Raw genomic sequence first — 18441 nt, 5'->3', positions numbered from 1 at the left:
GTATCCGGAGTTTGATCCTAGATATCTGGACCAGCTGTTAGCTCACATCAACTTGCCAGTCCAGATTACTGCTCCCAGTGGAGACACCTGTGTAGATCCCATAGAGTCTCTCTCTCTCTCTCTCCAAGAGAGATAATTCATAGAGAACTATAGGCTCTCTTCAATAGAATTTAACTTTGACCACTGTCCACCACTCAAGAGGACCAAGAAGCACGAGGGGATGAAAGTCTTGAATAAACTAAGGCCATCCCCAATGATCATGATGGTTTTATTATTATTATTATTATTATTATTACTATTATTATTATTACTATTATTATTATTATTACTTGCTAAGCTATAATTCTAGTTGGAAAAGCAGAATGCAGAGGAGAGTACCTACTGAACAATTACATTGCAGTAGTTAACCCCTTGAGCGAGGAAGAATTGTTTGGTAATCTCAGTGTTGTCAGGTGTATGAAGACAGAGGAGAATATGTAAAGAATAGGCCAGACTATTTGGTGTATGTGTAGGAAAACGGAAAATGAGCCATAACCAAGGAGAGGGATCCAATGTAGTACTGTCTGGCCAGTCAAAGGACCCAATAACTCTCAAGTCACCTCTCTCCCCTAGCAGCAGTTTCCTGATGTAAGGAGAATAAAGATTGGAAAACGGTCTTTAAATCGTCTGGCCACATGGATTTTAGGATACTGAAGGAAATTATATTTCCCAGTTGAGGGATTCCAGTAAGGACTCCTCTTCCATTCCTTCTGCTTCTCAGTCTGTTAAAGTGGTGTGGAGGGATATTGTAATTAACTTCAACACGATCACCGAAAGGGATGATCCTGACTACAACTCAGAAGACTTTGAAGGGGTTCTTCAACAACTGGCTGGACCTGAATCAGAATCAACCTTCCTCCAAGTCCTTCAGGGTATTCAGGGTTAATGGATTAGAAGAAGCCTTGTCATCTCCTCCCAAGGGCAGAAAAGCAGACATTGACCATTTGCCATCTCCCTGGAAGCTTTATTATTATTATTATTATTATTATTATTATTATTATTATTATTATTATTATTATTATTATTATTATTATTACAATCTATGCTATTACCCTAGTTGGAAAAGCAAGATGTTATAAGCCTATGGGATCCAACAGGGAAAAATAGCCCAGTGAAGAAAAGAAACAAGGAAATAGATAAACTATAAGTGAAGAATAAGAATCAAAATAAGAGAATTCAAGAACAGTAACAATGATTAATTAGATCTTTCTCATATCATCACCATCTCCTCCTATGCCTATTGACGCAAAGGGGCCTCGGTTAGATTTCGCCAGTTGTCTCTATCTTGAGCTTTTAATTCAATACTTTTCCATTCATCATCTACTTCACACTTCATACTCCTCAGCCATGTACAGTAGGCTTGGGTCTTTCAGCTCTTCTAGTGCCTTGTGGGGCCCAGCTGAACGTTTGATGAACTAATCTCTCTTGTGGAGTGTGAAGAGCATGCCCAAACCATTTCCATCTACCCTTCATCATGATATCATCCACATATGGCACTAGAGTAATCTCTTATATTTACATTTTTAATCATGTCCTGCCATTCAACTGCCAATATCCATCTGAGGGCTTTGTTCTAAAATCTACTAAATCTGTTGGAGATTGTTTCAGTGTCATACCATGACTCATGTCCATAGAGTAACACCGATCTCACTAAACTGATATATAGTCTGGTTTTTATATGTAATTTCAGGTGATTTGATTTCCATATTTTACTTAACCTAGCCATTGTCAGATTTGTTTTTTTCAATTTTTCACTAAACTCTAATTCTGAAGACCCTGTATTGGAGATCATAGTTCCTAAATACTTAAATGATTCTACCCCATCAATCCTTTCTTCCAATGATATTTCATCTTCCATTGCATACTCCGTTGTCATCATCATCTGTCTGTCTTCTATTTATCTTCAGCCCAACCTCGTGTGATATTTCGTGCATTCTGGTAAGCATGCATTGCAAATCCTGTGGTGTTCTGCTAACAATGATAGCATCATTCGCATGTTCTAGTTCTGCTAAATTCCTATCACCAATCCAGTCCAATCCTTCTCGACCATCTCCGACTGTTCTACTCATTACAAAATTCATGAGGAGGATAAACAATATAGGTGACAACACATTCCCTTGGAGTACTCCAGTGTTCACTGGAAATTCATTTGATAAGACTCCAATAACATTAACCTTGCACTTGCTATGCTCATAAACAGACTTAGTCAAATTTACATATTTAAGAGGAATTTCATAATAACGCAGGACTCTCCATAAAATTACTCGGTGCACGCTATCAAAGGCTTTTTCATAGTCCACAAAGGCCATCAAGAGGGGATTTCTATATTCTATGCATTGCTGTTCAGGTCTCAAAATGAAAATGTGGTCCGTGCAACTTCTACCTTTTCTAAATCCTGCTTGTTCATCTCTCAGCTTTTCATCAATCTTTCTTTCCAGTCTATAGAATGAGCATACTATATATTTTCATACCAATTGAATTAAGTGTGATGCCTCTGTAATTATTGCTATCAGGCAGGACTCCTTTTTTTTATTTTTTTTTTTATTTTCACCAACACTTCTAACTCCCATTTGTCAGGTTTTGCCTCTTCATGTCAGATTCTACAAAATAATCTTGTAAGTAGTCTGTGAGTTACTTCATTTTCGGCCAGTACCATTTCAGCAGTTATTCCATCGTATTCCAGGGCTTTTTAGTGGTTTGAGGATAGCTTCGACTTCAAACACACTGAATTCATTCATGGGTTCATCAAGGTCTTCATCAGCTTCAGATATATCAATAAAACTATTCCCTTCATATATTCTATCACCCGGGATAGGTATCGTTATTTGACAACCTTAATTAGGTATCGATGGGTCGACCTCGACCCGAGGTCACAAAAAAATTCATAAAATATTCATTTATGAAGCAATTCACAATCTCTTACTATTAAAAAAACTTCAAAGAATATTCTATTCCGAAAAAATAAATGAAAGCTAAATCTAAAATTAATAATTATTACAAATAAATAAAAAAAAAATATAAAGAAAAAATGACTTTGCAAAAAAATTCACCTAAAATCTAAATATGGAAATAAGCTAAAACTATACTAAGCACTTATTCTATGATAATTGAGCACCATTTGCTGAGATCCGGGGGAGGGGGGGGGGGAATCATAAGGGAACGTTCCCTCAGATAGGAAAAAATGTTTGTTTGTTTTTATGGCTAAAAAATCTATCCTCTTTTCAACATTTGTCTGTGGTAGGTAAATGACATATTTAGTGACTGAAATTTTTACAGGATATTGTATTATTATCGTACAACAAAAATGTGGAAAAAAAATCTGCACTTGGATAATATTTTGTGGTTTAAAAATGAGACCTTTTTTTTTCCGATTTCTATTTTGATTTTTTTCATAAATAAAATCCTTGTATCCATTGCTGAGCATGTTATTTAAGCATGAAAATATCAGAAATTTTATAAAAAAGAGGAATACATAGAGCTATGCCAGCTTGTTTCAGATATGCTCACAAAATGGCCACCAACCACACCACCTTGGAAGATCAAATCTGCTACATGAAATGGAGAAAGATATGTCAGTATCAGCGAGTCATTTATTTATAAAATTTTTCGAGGATTTGCAGAAAATTATAAGGTAGCTAGAATGAAGTTTATAGATTATTTTGTAATTAAATATAATAAAATAATAATCATAATTAAGTTATCATAAAGGTACAAACTTACAAAAACTGGAGCTATTTTATAAAAACATACAGGGTATAAGACATTCACAAACACTTTACAACAATCCTTTTTTCATATAAGCCTAAACACTACTGCACATTCGATAATTACATAAAAATTTGATATTACACAACTTACCTTAATTAGGTATTGATGGGTCAAGCTCGACCTGAGGGTATCTCAGAAATAGCACAAGGAAAAGAGCTGGGGTTAAATGCGTCCTCACCCGACTGCTGCGCACACTGAACTGAGGTCTCGCAGGTCGATATCACTCAACTAATACTGAGGAAAAATTATAGCAAAAAAACCTGTTTTTTTTTTATATTTTTTTTTAACCTCGTGTCGTGTACGACCCACCACACCTATCCAGGGTTGACCTCACTAAAGTGTTCTATCCAATGTTGTCTTTCTTCATCTTCTGTTTTTATAATAGATCCATCTCTCTTTTTGATGGGTAAATGCTTCTTCCTCTTTGCCCCAGTTGAGATTTCATTAATAATTATTTGAGCAATTCCTACACCATAGACACTTCCTGAATTCATAGCTTTGTCAGCCAGTTGAATATTACTGTCTAAATATTCTCTCCAGTCATTCTTGGCTCTAATTTTGACCTCACTGTCAATACTTGAATACTTAGCTTGCTCTAAATTGTAATTTTCATTTCTTCCTCGAAAACTTTCAACAATCAGTTTCTGTCTTTGTCTCCTTTTTATAGTATCCCAATGTCATTTGATATCCATGGCTTTCTCCTTGTAACTGTGTCCCTAGACTTCACTACCAACTTACTGATATATGTTCTTAATATCACACCTTTCTTCATTAATTGTCTGCTCTTCATCTCTTAGAGTCTCTAAAACTGCAAATCGATTTCTACATTCAATTGCAAATGTTTCTCTGTGCTCTTCTTCTAAAAGGTGCAAATGTTTCTCTGTGCTCTTCTTCTAAAAGCTTTGTTGTATCAAACCTAGGCACTCTATCTTCCTTTCTGTTGGGTGCTTTCAGTTACAATTTCTGTGTGGCAGTGAGAAGCTGGTGATCACAACCAATATCTGCACCTCTATAGTTTCTTGCATTTCACAGATTCCTCCTCCTCCTCTTTATTAATGGCAATGTGATCTATCTGATTTTCGTAATTGCCACATGGTGAGTCCATGTATACTTGTGTATGTTCTTGTGTTGAAAAGAGTATCTCCTAAGGCATATAAACTATAAAAACTTGAAAAAAACAAGAGGAGGAGAAATGAGATGGAACAGCATGCTCAAGTGTACCTCCAAGCAAGAGAACTCTAATCCAAAACAGTGGAAGGCCATGGTACAGAGGCTATGGCACTACCCAAGACCAGAGAACGCTGGGTTGATTTTGGAGTGTCCTCCTAGAAGAGCTGCTTACCATACATAAAGAGTCTCTTCTACCCTTACCAAGAGGAAAGTAGTCACGGAACAATTACATTGCAGTAGTTAACCCCTTGAGCAAAGAAGAATATTTTGGCAATCTCAGTATTGTCAGGTGTATGAGGACAAGAAAATGTGGTAAGAATAGGCCAGACTATTCGGTGTATGTGTATGTCTCATTTAGAGTGAACGTTCTTGATCAATCCTGGCCAAGGAATCTATGGATTAGAAAGATAAACGCTCAAGTTTCTGGGGAGAGTCATTCTTTGAGAGTGGGAAAGTCCTCCTGTCTGATTCCTGCATCTTTTTCCAGGCAGAAGAAATTTTATAAGAACACGGGGAACCCATTTACCTTCCTTTTAGATCCTACGATGCTGATCCTGACGCCAGGGATTTCAACTGAGCAGTTGTCAGCATCTTCCATCTCCTCAGCAGCAGAGGCTTCAGGGATGGAAGCCACAGCCTTGTCCACCATGCAGGCAGCCTCTTGGATTGACCACTGGTCAGGACTAGTCAACTATTTATCGTATGCTGAGGACTTGTCCGATGCCGACAAGAAACGAGTCCATAAGGGTATTGTTCTTATTAAGGATAGAGGAGTCGAGTTCCTGATGCCTCAGGGAGCCAGTCGATGGGCCAAATGGGTGCTGAAGCAGTAGGATGCCTTGACTTCCAAGTTCCACAAACTTATTGGACGGAAAGAAGGATTACATCTGCGGAATTCTTCTATTGAGGGCCCTTCACTCTTCCCTGCAGCCCCCCGATGCTGAAGCCTTGATGAGGATGGGGGGCTTATTGATTAGCGGCTGGGCTTTAATGATCAGTGAGAACTACTTCCCACTGGACCTCGGTGCCCAACTGTTAATCCAACTAAATCAGTCAGCACTTTCTCTTTTCCTTTTGGTTTTTTCTTTTATTCTCCCATCTCTTCCTTTTGGACTTGAACTTGTTGATGACTTTGGCATGTTTAATTATACTTTGGCTGCTTCTTTGGATTTGGCACAGTGTGGGATGGAAAGCATTCCATCTCAACCTGTGCCATCACCCTCTGGCAGACCCCATTGGGTGCAGACCAAGTCTGTTAAGAGTCGGGCTCCAGTGATCCGGTTGTAAGTCACCCATATTTGCGGGTAATGGGTAATGCCAGGCATTGGAGTTGCCAGTGGGAGGGGATAACTACCCCCACTGACCAGTGTACGCCCACCTAAAAAGAGGCAGCCCCTCTCTAATAGAGGACTGGTTCCCGCTGAAGCCTCTTCTCGTGTGGGCCACATAGGATAGGAGGACTGAAATCCTCCAATAAGAGGTGGGTAGCCCGGCTTGCTTTTTCAAAGAAACTAGCCCCTCTGTTGATGACCTAGAAAATAGAAGCATGGACCTTGGTACAGACAGCTCCAACTTGAGTTCTAATATTGTAAAATTTGAACCGTATTCACGTTATGCTAAGAATGATAAGAAAATATTAGAGAAGACGAGAGAGAGAGAGAGAGAGAGAGAGAGAGAGAGTGAGAAATGATGACAGTACAGAAAGATATAGAAAAGTAGAAGTATTACCTGGTCACTATGTAGTGAACTATGAAAATTTTCTATTCTGGAATTTGAAAATGGGAGGAATGAGCGTGTACATGTTTTTAAAGCTAACAGAGAAATAGTAACTATATGTGGAGGGCAGCCAAAAATTCTTACCCAATACAAGGTGAAAAATTAAAAATACTTTCCAAATTTGATGGTCATAGTGTCAAATGCGTTTCGCACCCCACTTTCAACCAGAGTAGGGGTGTGATATATGCTACAGAATTGCTGGACATAGATGAAAAAGAAATTGAGGATGAACTGAAAAGTCAAGTAGTAAAAGTAGTCAGAATGAGAAAGAGTTTGAGAACAACGTATTCCTCTTGCTACTTTGATTGTAACATTGAATCAAAGCAGATTACCAAATGTTATTAAAGCTGTTTGGCTATCTTTGAAGATGAAACCATATATCCCTTCATCATTACGATGTTATCATTGTCAAATTTATGGCCATTTAAGTCAGAAATGCAAGGAAAAACTAAATAATAAGCCAACTGTTTGTGCCAACAGTGGAAAAAAATCATGGTGCATGCATAGAAAATCTAAATTGCATACATTGTGGGGAAGCACACCCAGCTACATCTAATAGCTGCATCAAGTTTATTTTTGAAAAAGAAATTCAGGCCTTTAGGACCATGGAAATTGTTACTTTTTAATAAAGAGGCTTGTAAAAGAGCTCTTGAAAAGCAGATAAGACCAGGGCAACCTTTTTCAATGGTTCTGAAGAAAAACCAAAGCACACGGATGAAAACTTTATCCCTAATTCTAACATAAAGAAACATAAGAAAGTAGTTAAAGAGGTTGAAAGTCCCATTGAAAATTTATATCCAGAAATTGTAGAAAAATCAAAACAGATACTTAAAGATCTAAAAGATATTCAAAAGCCATCTACTCCCATTCTAAACAATAGTACAAACCTCTCTCAGGCCATGTCCTTGCTTGATCTGATGGAGGATCACTTGAAACAAATTTACCTGGTGAACCTGTAGTGGGGAAGGTGAAAAAACCGGATAGCCCACAACCTTTTAATCGAAAAAGAGAGAGACATCCATCACTCTCACCTCCTACCATAGGAAACATTAAAGTCACGGCTTCAAATAAATATGTCTTGTCTGCTGATGTCTTTGATCAACTGGAAGGTAAATTGAATAAATCAGAAATTCAAGTGAGGTCCACCATCCTCCTCAACAATTAGATCAAAAGGATACAAAGAAAAAGGCAAACACAAAACCCAATATATCAAGATCCTCTATAGAGATTCCACCGGAAAATAGTGTTAGAACAAATATTGCCAATGGGAAGACCTCATCCAAGGTGTCTATTAACCCTGGATAGGTATGCTACTCGGACACCCCTTTAAGGGTATACTCGGTCGCGAACGACCCCGTCTCCGAAAAAAATTCGGGAAAAATTTAGTTATGCATCAATCTGTATTGTTTGACTTGCTAAAAATACTTCAAATAATGCTAAAAACTACTGAAAATATAAATGATACCCATCTACAAAATAGCTATTTATTGGAAATATATTAGAAATTTAAGTATACAAAAAAAGACGACGTAAATATTCACAAAAAATAGAAATATACATATACACATAAATCCCTTAAGGGACACCTTCTTGGATGGCAAAGCAACAGCGTGTAATTGCTGGAAATGAGTTGGACCCATAGAAGTCAAGATCTGAAATGAGAAAAAAAGGGTAAATTTTTTTGGCCAAAAAATTTGTCCAAATTTCATGAATTTTTTTGGGTACCCAAATGAAATAGGAAGAGGCTAATTTTTTTATAGAATAAACTCATATTATCCTAGAACAGAAATACATAATAAAATGTGCACTAAGATGTAATTTACTTTTATAACAGGGGCGAATTCTAAAGGTCATTTTTGACGGCCTAGCTTCACAATGTAAATTTCTTATGAAAATCATTGTATCTCCTATAAAATATATTTATGCATTAAAATATACCAAAATATCACGAATTCTATACAGAACAAGAATATATAGAGATATGCCAACTTACCTTTTGGGTATGTCAACAAAATGGCCGCAGACCGCAACAACTCTTACAGCCCAATCTACCACTTGAAATGAAGAATGGGGTTGCAAGCTCCATATTATCATCAACATCTCTTTTTAACTCCATTAGAAGTGTGTTGATGACATCCATGCCGAGGGAAAACTGCCTGCTGGCCATTATTGAAGATAAATTCAAAATAAATAGAAAAAAATCAAATTTGCAAAAAATAAACAAAATTCAGAAATTAGCATTTGAGGGAAAATGGACCTCATGGCAATATATGGCAACTAAGCCAAAACCAATGTCATGCAAGTGGTAGACACACCATCCACCCACACTTTCCAACTATAAAGAACCAAACAAGTATCAACACTGTTCGACAATTTATAATTATGTAATAACTTTTCTGTTTGATCACTTACCCCTATAAAGGTATGCAGGGTCGAGGTCGACCCCTGGGGGGGTAAAAAAATAGGGAAGGAGGGAAGTTAGACAAAAATCAGTCCTAAAGCAGACAATGGTATGTAGACTAGTCACCCCTTGCAGGTCGATCACTTCCATATTTGAGACAGCTGATGATTTATGGGGAAAAAACAGGTTTTGAAAATGCTGTAGGGGTCGTGTACGACCCATCATACCTTTCCAGGGTTAAAAAATAAACCATAGTTTTTTCCTCCATTCTGCAATGGAATTGCCAGGGTTTAAGGGCAAAATATGAAGAACTTAGGCTCCTCGTACATGAGCACTCCCCTATAATTGTATGTCTACAGGAGAGCAAGCTCAATGCTAATACTCCTTGTCCTTAAGAGTATGTTAGCTATAGGACACCATATGATCAACGAGCAGGGAGCCATGGGGGAAGTCTAGTATACGTTCATTGAGATGTTCCCCAAATATCTTTGTCTATCTGTACCCCTTTGCAGGCAGTGATTGTACAGATTGATATAGGGAGAAAATACACAATCTGTTCATTTTACTTGCCTCCAAATGATAAGATCTCGTATGACAATTTAGTAGAGGTGATTAAACAACTCCCACAACCTTTTCTCTTTCTAGGAGATCTTAATAGTAAACATCCTTTATGGGGTGATGTTTTGGCAAATACAAGGGGTAATATATCATCAATTTTGGAGAATGAAGATGTAGGACTCCTTAATACAGGAGAGCCCACACACTTTCATGTACAGACAGGTACCTTGTCCTTCATTGACCTATCAGTTGCAAGCTCTAACTGTCTTCTCGATTTTAATTGGAGAACATTAGAGGATTGGCATACTAGTGATCATGCACCAATCATTATAAACACCAACAATGGTCCACCTTTACAGAGATCGCCATGATGGAATCTTGATGAGGCAGACTGGGATATATTTCATGAGCTAAGTGAAATTGAAGGTAATGCAGAACAGTTTGAAAGTGTTGATGATGCCATAGACTTACTTAATGGAACTCTTCACACAGCAGGAGTCAATTCCATTCCCAAAACAACAGGGATATTCAAACGATGACTAGTCCCCTGGTGGTCATCAGAACTAACTTCCCTGCACAGAGCCACAAGGAAGTCTTGAACTCGACTGCGCAGGTTCCGTACTGAGGAAAATATAGTCATATACAAGAAATGTAGAGCACAGTTCCGTCGTGCCATGAAAGTAGCCAGAGGCCAGTCTTGGGTGTCATTTTTTTCGTCCATTAACAGTAGAACACCAACATCATCTGTGTGGAGGAAAGTGAAAAAGATAGCAGGCAAATTCACCCTAAACACACCACCAGTGTTGAGGGTAAATGGTCAGGAAATAAGTGGAGCAACCAAAGTTAGCAATGCTCTGGCTAATAATTTTTAAATGTATCATGCAAGTGTGAATCAGCTCCTGGTCACCAGTATAGGAGCATTGAAGAAAAGAAAGTTATAAATTTTGCAACAAGAAAAGAAGAGTCATACAATTCTCCTTTTACTGAAAGAGAATTTGATTCTGCACTTGCTACGTCTACTGATACAGCCCCTTGACCTGATGGAATTCCATATGCAATGATTAAACATCAATTGTTCCGTAACTGACATACAAACCACGTTATTTAATAGGGGTATTACTTTCGGCGTAGCTGAAATGACGAGCCATTAGAATTTTAACGAGGGTTTACTACCCCATCGCTAGTTAGCGGGGGTAGGGGAGGGTAGCTTGCTACCCCACCCCCTCACACACACCTGTGCTTGAGCTCACTTTGCTCTTGGCTCGGATGGTAGACGGACGTGTCCTCTCTCATCCTTGCCTCGCTCTTAACAGCCATTAATGCTTTTTTGCTTTTTCTTTTACAGGTTTGAGTGTGAAGTTGGCCTCTGCGATTATGCGCACCTGTCCTGGATTACCCAACCGCCCCTGTGGAACATTCCTGTCGGCGGTCGAGACGGACCCTCACACCCTTTGCCCTTACTGTAGAGGTCAACGGTGTGATAGTGGTAATAAGTGTGGTGAGTGTAGGGAGTGGTCTACCTCCCAGTGGGAGAGGTTTTCTCGGCGACGTAAGAAGAAGTCCAGGCGGGATATTTCTCCTTTGAAGATTTCTTTGAAAGGAAAAAATCCCAAGGACACTTTTTCCGTTGCCCAAACCTCCTCCGAAGCTCCCGCTCTAGCGGCCTCTTTCGAGAGACTGTCGAGTGGTAGCGTAGGCCGTGGTTCTGTTTCCCAAACTCCGGGTTCGAGAGATGGCGTTGCCTCCCCTAGCGAGGCAGCTCCACCTCTCCCTCCCGGGGAGGATATATCATTAACCAATTTGTTTCAGCTTTGGTCTTCCTTGGGGCTCAAGGGTTCACCCTCAAAGGAAGCTCTACTTGACATCCAATTGGGTGCCGCTGTTAAGCAATCGCCGACTTTGGCAGAGGTTGATCCTCTGTCTATTGTTGACGTTGCGGTGTCAGAGGTATCCAATGCGATATCTCCTAATACCTCTGCCTCTCCACATCCCGCAGTAGCTGAAGGCTTAGTTTCTCCCGTTCCTGCTCAACCTACAAGTGAGAAACTAAGTCCAACAGTCTCTCCTGGCCGATGATTCTTCCCCTCGGGGGAGTTCACTTACAGAGACTCCTCTTCGGAGGACTGCAGAAGGTCAGCTTGCTGATCCTACGGCCCCCATACGTCGCAAGGCTCGCCTTCCGCTTAGCCGGAGAGGCCTTCCATCACCTTATAAAGGGGTGAAGAGGCGCCTCTTCGGTTCATCATCGTCGTTGCAGTCCGCCGCAGAGGAGCCTCGTCAGCATTCTCGGACTGTTCCTGATATGGTCCTGGACCTCTCTGTGGATTGTTTGCGATCCCCTTCGGTGGAAGGTCATCCTTTCAAAGAGCACGCCGACCTTCCACCCGACAGACCTGCTGACCTGCCGTCGCCATTCCTGGCAGCTGATGCGCTTTACGCGCCAACGCATCCTATCATAGTCAGGCACCGATCCCTATTACGGTGCAACAAGGGCGTACACGCCATCGCGCGCATACGTCCCTTATGCGCCATGATAGTCATGCGCGCCAACGGTCTCCTGTGCGTAAGGTTTTGCCTGAGGTAGCGCGCAAGCGCTCACCTGCACGGCATCAACCTCCTGCGCGCCAACAACTCCCCACGCGTCAGCGCTCTCCTATGCGTCAGTGCTCCCCTGCGCGCCAGCGCTCTCCAACGTGCCAGCGATCTCCCGTGCGCCACTGCCCACATACATCCATCTCTCCTGTGCACCCATGATCCTCGGATCTGGAAGCTGTAGGAAAGTCAAGAACTTCTCCTACACACCAGCGCTCGGCAACGCGCCGGCCGCTGTCTCCAGCGCGCAATTGCGTGCGCTCACCTGCTCGCACCCACGAGGATACGCGCGCGCCATGCGCCCACGCCCATCCTCTCCAGCAGTTATGCGCCGCCATCCTGAGGCGCGCCCGCGCACACAGGTTCCAACTGCGCACCCTACAACATCTTCTGGGGCGCGCGAACTATCGCCCGCACGCCCACGTGTACATCATCCTGATCCTGCGCGCCCACGTGAGCGCGAGCGTACAATCAGCCTCCTGCACACTCTCCTGTGTCTCCCGCGCGCGCTTCTACGCGCCCTTGCAATCGCCTGCTCGCGCATGTGTCTGCAGTCTCCCATGCGCTACCCCGGGTACAGTGAACCCTCGTTTATCGCGGTAGATAGGTTCCAGACCCAGCCGCGATAGGTGAAATTCCGCGAAGTAGTGACATCATATTTACCTATTTATTTAACATGTATATTCGGACTTTTAAAACCTTCCCTTGTACGTAGTACTGTTAACAAACTACCCTTTAATGTACAGAACACTTAATGCATGTACTACAGCACCCTAAACTAAAACAGGCACAAATATTAAAGGCGATTTTATATCATGCGTTTCCTAAACACCTAAAAAGCACGATAAAAAATGGCAACCAATGTTTTGTTTACGTTCATCTCTGATCATAATGAAGAAACAAACTCATTTAGTGTACACATATATGTATAGGTTAGTTTTTGCATCGATTATATTGATTTTACAGTATGTTGATTTTTTTATTACCAATGTTTTACTTTATTTTTCTTAGGACTTCCAAATGAAATGTTTTTCTTTATGACGCCGCCTGAAACGACGGCGTCATAAAGTACTGTACGCTCAGTAAACAACCATGCTCAGAACAAAGAAGGCATTTAACGCGCATGATGAAAGTGATAAATAATGATATTTACAGTAAAAGCATTTACAAAATATGTTATTAGTACAAATATAATTTACCGTATCTATATAAAATCATACAGTACATACTGTACGTAGCAAAGCAGGAAAACAATTTACGAGAGAGAGAGAGAGAGAGAGAGAGAGAGAGAGAGGAGAGAGAGAGGAGAGGAGAGAGAGAGAGAGAGAGAGAGAGAGAGAGAGAGAGGAGAGAGAGAGAGAGAGAGAGAGAGAGAGAGAGAGAGAGAGTGGAGAGAGAGAGGAGAGAGAGAGAGAGAGGAGAGGAGAGAGGAGAGAGAGGAGAGAGAGAGAGAGAGAGAGAGAGAGAGAGAGAGATTGTTTTACGTACGTAAATGTAAATTTTAAACAAAAAAAATATGATAGGTTACAACATGTAGACTTTTAAAACCTTCCTTTTAACTTAATGCATACAGTACTAAACTATAAAACAGGCACAAATATTAGAATGTGAGAATATCAAAGTAAAAAATAAAGATTGTTACTGTACTCACCACGAAAGAAGTTCAAGAAAAACTTGAATGATGATGGCGATGAATTTGCTGCACAGTAGAAATGATGATGATGAAGCTGATGATGTGTTCTACTGTGCAGCCAGGTAGTATTTTAAGTCTCTTCAGATGGAGGTGTCTTTTCCTGGGACACCTCTTCAACTTCTTCAATTTCTTCCGAAGGCGTAGTAGCAGGAGGAACTGGATCTTTTTTGCGAGGGCTGGAAGAACATTGTGATCGGAAGTTGTTGCCGCTGCTTCTTTTTTCGATCTAAGAGCATCTTGTAGGGAGTCATTATGTCATCAACCTTGTTGCAGAATTGCATCGACCTAACCATATCCTCGTCCCACTCTTGCAACATTTCTTTCACCTCCTTTATATGGTTGCAGACCTTGGCAAGCCGTTCTAGTGTTAAGCCCGTTTCTTCGACATTTTCTTGGGTCTCTTCCTGGGTTTCACTCTCTTCTTCGCTTGCCGATTTCGTCAGGTCTTCGAGGTCTGCGTCAGTTAGGGGCTGGGGATGGCAGTCCAACAACTCGTCGACGTCTTCAGTCGTCATGTCGCCAAACCCGTCACCTCCAATTATGGCAGCCAACTGCACAGATTTGCGTACTGCAGAGTGTTGGATTTCAGCAGGTGTAAATCCCTCGTCGTCGTAAACAATCTCGGGCCACAACTTCTTCCAGCTCGCATTCACAGTTGCAGGTTTCATCTCTTGAAGTGCCTTCTGAATATTCTTCAGGCACGTGGCTATGGTGTACTGCCGCCAGTACGCCTTCAAGTTAAAATCTTCTTCCTCATCATCTTGGGCAGCATCCACACACGCAACGAGGTCCGCCAAGGTATTCTTCATGTAGAGGGCCTTGAACGCCCTGATAACCCCCTGGTCCATCGGTTGAATTAATGACGTGGTGTTGGGTGGCAGGAACTCAACCTGAATGCCCTCATGCGACAGGTCAGTTGCGTGTCCACCAGCGTTATCCATAAGGAGAAGGATCTTGAATGGCAAGCCCTTCTCTAAGAGATATTTGCTGACTTGCGGGATAAAACACTGGTGGAACCAGTTGGAGGTCAGCATCTTCGTAATCCATGCTTTTGGATTATGCATCCAGTACACGGGAAGGAGATTCTTATTCTTATTTTTCAAAGCGCGAGGATTTTTCGACTTATAAATAAGCCCCGGCTTTAGCAAAAATCCAGCAGCATTGCCACACATCACGAGGGTAACGCGATCCTTGAATGCTTTAAAGCCAGAGGCTTTGGCTTCCTCTTTGAACAGGAAAGTTCGCGACGGCATTCTCTTCCAAAACAAGCCAGTCTCATCCATATTAAAGACTTGTTCCGGCTTGTATCCACCTTCGGCGATAATATTCTTGAACGTCTGGTTCACGTAAGTTTCAGCAGCGGCAGTGTCAGCCGAAGCAGCCTCACCATGCAGGGAAACGCTTTTCAGGGCGAAGAGTCTCTGAAACTTCGCGAACCATCCTTTGATGGCGGAAAAAACGTTGTTTCTGAGGCTGGGAATCAGTGGATGTCCCTGGTTGAGGATCATCTGCATCATCATCTTCTTCAGCATGGTTGCCATCGTCGTCTTGAGGTTCCTTTGCAGCAAAATTCTGATACAAGCTCAAAGCCATTGTTCGGATGGTGTTTGTATCCAAGGCTATGTTCTTCTTCCGGCAGTCGGCAATCCACACAGCTAAAGCACCTTCCATGCGTACGATCGTTTTATTACGCGTTGAAACGACTCGCTTCACTGATCTGCTAAAGGTGATTGCAGCCATCTTTCTAATCGTTCGCCTCGTCCTTCTTGATATAGCGAACAGTAGATTCGTTGATCCCAAAATGGCGCGCTGCGGCCGCATAGCTTCTACCGTCTTTTAACATATCGAGAAGCGTAACCTTCTCAGCAATCGTCATCATCCTTCGGTGGCGTTTAGGCTCACTACCAGCCTTAGTAGAAGCAGAACGCTTGGGAGGCATTGTACAGTAGGATTTGACAAAAAGTTCAACTTAAAAAGGTCACACACAGCCCAGATTAAACTTCACAAACTTAAGAACGTCTACTCAGCGATACGCGGTAACAGAAAGTGGACGACCCGGGCTCGCGAGAACCTAGATGCTGCGGGTTGGAGATGAGGGAAAAACACCAATCACAGGCTAGATAACAAAACTTGAGTTCTGATTCGTCATCTATCAGCGCTTGAACCAATCACAACCCGTCTTACAGTATATGATGCGTAGGTTACCAACTCAAAGTACAAGATACCCCGCGCATACCGTACGTACAGTATTAATAATAATAATAATAAATAATGATAATAATACAGTACAGTACTGTAATAATAATAATAATAATGATAATAATAACAATCATAATTTTATTAACAACAACAACAATAATAATAATAATAACAATAATTATAATAGCCTTACGTTTGCTATTTTATTCTTTTGTAGGATGTGAGTGTGTCTGTCTGTCTCTCTCTCTCTCTCTCTCTCTCTCTCTCTCTCTCTCTCTCTCTCTCTCTCTCTCTCTCTCTCTCTCTCTCTCTCTCGTACGCTTATTCGAAATGTGATTTTTGCAACAAAGAATATTATTGGATGCAGTACTACGTACGTACTCTCTCTCTCTCTCTCTCTCTCTCTCTCTCTCTCTCTCTCTCTCTCTCTCTCTCTCTCTCTCTCTCTCTCTCTCGTACGCTTATTCGAAATGTGATTTTTGCATCAAAGAATATTATTGGATGCAGTACTACGTACGTATACATACAAAAGATTCATGGAAAAGAAGCACATCCATTACATTTGTAGTACAGTAGTAGCCATCAGCAGCCTTACACCATTCTAATATTGTATGACTGCATCTGATTTGCGTTTCATGTTCGATTTAATTTTACTACGTACTGTATACAGTACTGAATTATCGTATGATAATAATACAGTAATAATAATAATAATAATGATAATAATACAGTAATAATAATAATAATAATGATAATAATAATAACAATAATAATTTTATTAACAACAACAACAATAATAGTAATAATAACAATAATAATACACGTAATAGCTTTACGTATGCTATTTTATTCTTTTGTAGGATGTGTGTGTGTGTCTCTCTCTCTCTCTCTCTCTCTCTCTCTCTCTCTCTCTCTCTCTCTCTCTCTCTCTCTCTCTCTCTCGTACGCTTATTCGAAATGTGATTTTTGCAACAAAGAATATTATTGGATGCAGTACTACGTACGTATACATACAAAAGAATCATGGAAAAGATGCACATCCATTACATTTGTAGTATAGTAGCCATCAGCAGCCTTACACCATTCTAATATGGTATGACTGCATCTGATTTGCGTTTCATGTTCGATTTAATTTTACTACGTACTGTATACAGTACTGTATTATCATATGATCACATTCTCTTTTCGTGTTTTATTTCTTTCTGTGCTGAATTATATATCATATGTAATGCAATGAACAATCAGTAAGAGCAGATATTACTAATTACAGTATTAATGGAATTACAGGTAACAAAATATCGTATTTGGGGGTCTTCAGATTTCGCGGTATTTTCGAAATTTCCGGAAAATCCGCGATATGTATATATATATGGGTTATGGAAAAAACCCGCGAAGTGGTGAATCCGCGATGGTCGAACCGCAAAGTAGCGAGGGTTCACTGTATTCCCCATCGTGCAAGCGCCATTACGCTCCCCCGCGCGAGCGCCAATACCCTCACGCACGCGAGGCTGCAGGACAACGCACGGCAAGGTCGCCATCACTACATTCCCCTCCCCGCAAGAGCAGAACAGCGCACTCGACGGTGGAAGGGAAGCTTACAGAAAGGTCCAGGAACACTTCTTCTTTTCAGGCGAACCCCCCTATGGAAACTCCTCCCAGGGATCTGCCGATCCCTGTCCCTCCAGAGGGAGTGTCTGACAGCGCAGCTATCAGCCAGCAGCCGTGGTTTAGGACACTAATCAGATCGGTTACACAGGCTGTCAAGCCTGTTCTCTCTGAATTGGGCCACAAATCCTTGGCTGCATCTACCCCTCTGAAGAGAAGAAGAGGAGTTTCGGACGCGGTGACTTCTCCAAGAACTAAGCTCTCTCCTCGTAAGCCCTCGAGGCAGGTTCCCTCTCCCCCCAGACTTTGTCTCCCTCCCTGTCGGACGAGGATTTCCCGTCCTCAGGGGAGTCACGTGAGATGGGACGTTCCCCCATCGCAACAATGAGGGAAACCCCACCTCGCGTTGAAAAGTCTTCCCAGGTAGGGGCGGAGAAGAACCTGCGACCGTCTTTGTTAGAGTCCTGCATCCTTCCCAGAAAGGAGTCAAAGGACTCGAAGACAATACCAAAATCCTCGACGAGACTTAGGACGGAGCCAGCTAGTCACTTGGAGAACGTACGCAATTCTCCCCAAGAAGAGCCTTTGGGGACAGGAGACTTCGCTGCAAGTCCGACATCCGGAGGAGAGCTACAGGAGT

The 18441-nt window shown here is 41.4% G+C and overlaps 1 protein-coding gene across 2 annotated transcripts in view; it reads left to right on the top strand.

Moving 5' to 3' along the window:
• Positions 1–18441, top strand: part of Bet1 (blocked early in transport 1) — a 269833-nt gene that overhangs the window by 214451 nt on the left and 36941 nt on the right. Inside the window, exon 3 of one of the 2 annotated variants that reach the window (XM_068373884.1) lies at positions 3537–3670. The exons of the other annotated variant lie outside the window; for it this stretch is intronic. Within the exon in view, the coding sequence (XP_068229985.1) occupies positions 3537–3670 (134 nt within the window). The remainder of the gene's footprint in view (positions 1–3536; positions 3671–18441) is intronic. 2 annotated transcript variants of the gene reach the window in all.

This window comes from Palaemon carinicauda, chromosome 5 (genome assembly GCF_036898095.1).
Source record: "Palaemon carinicauda isolate YSFRI2023 chromosome 5, ASM3689809v2, whole genome shotgun sequence".
Classification (NCBI taxonomy): domain Eukaryota; kingdom Metazoa; phylum Arthropoda; class Malacostraca; order Decapoda; family Palaemonidae; genus Palaemon; species Palaemon carinicauda.
This window is presented reverse-complemented; position numbering and strand designations above follow the sequence as displayed.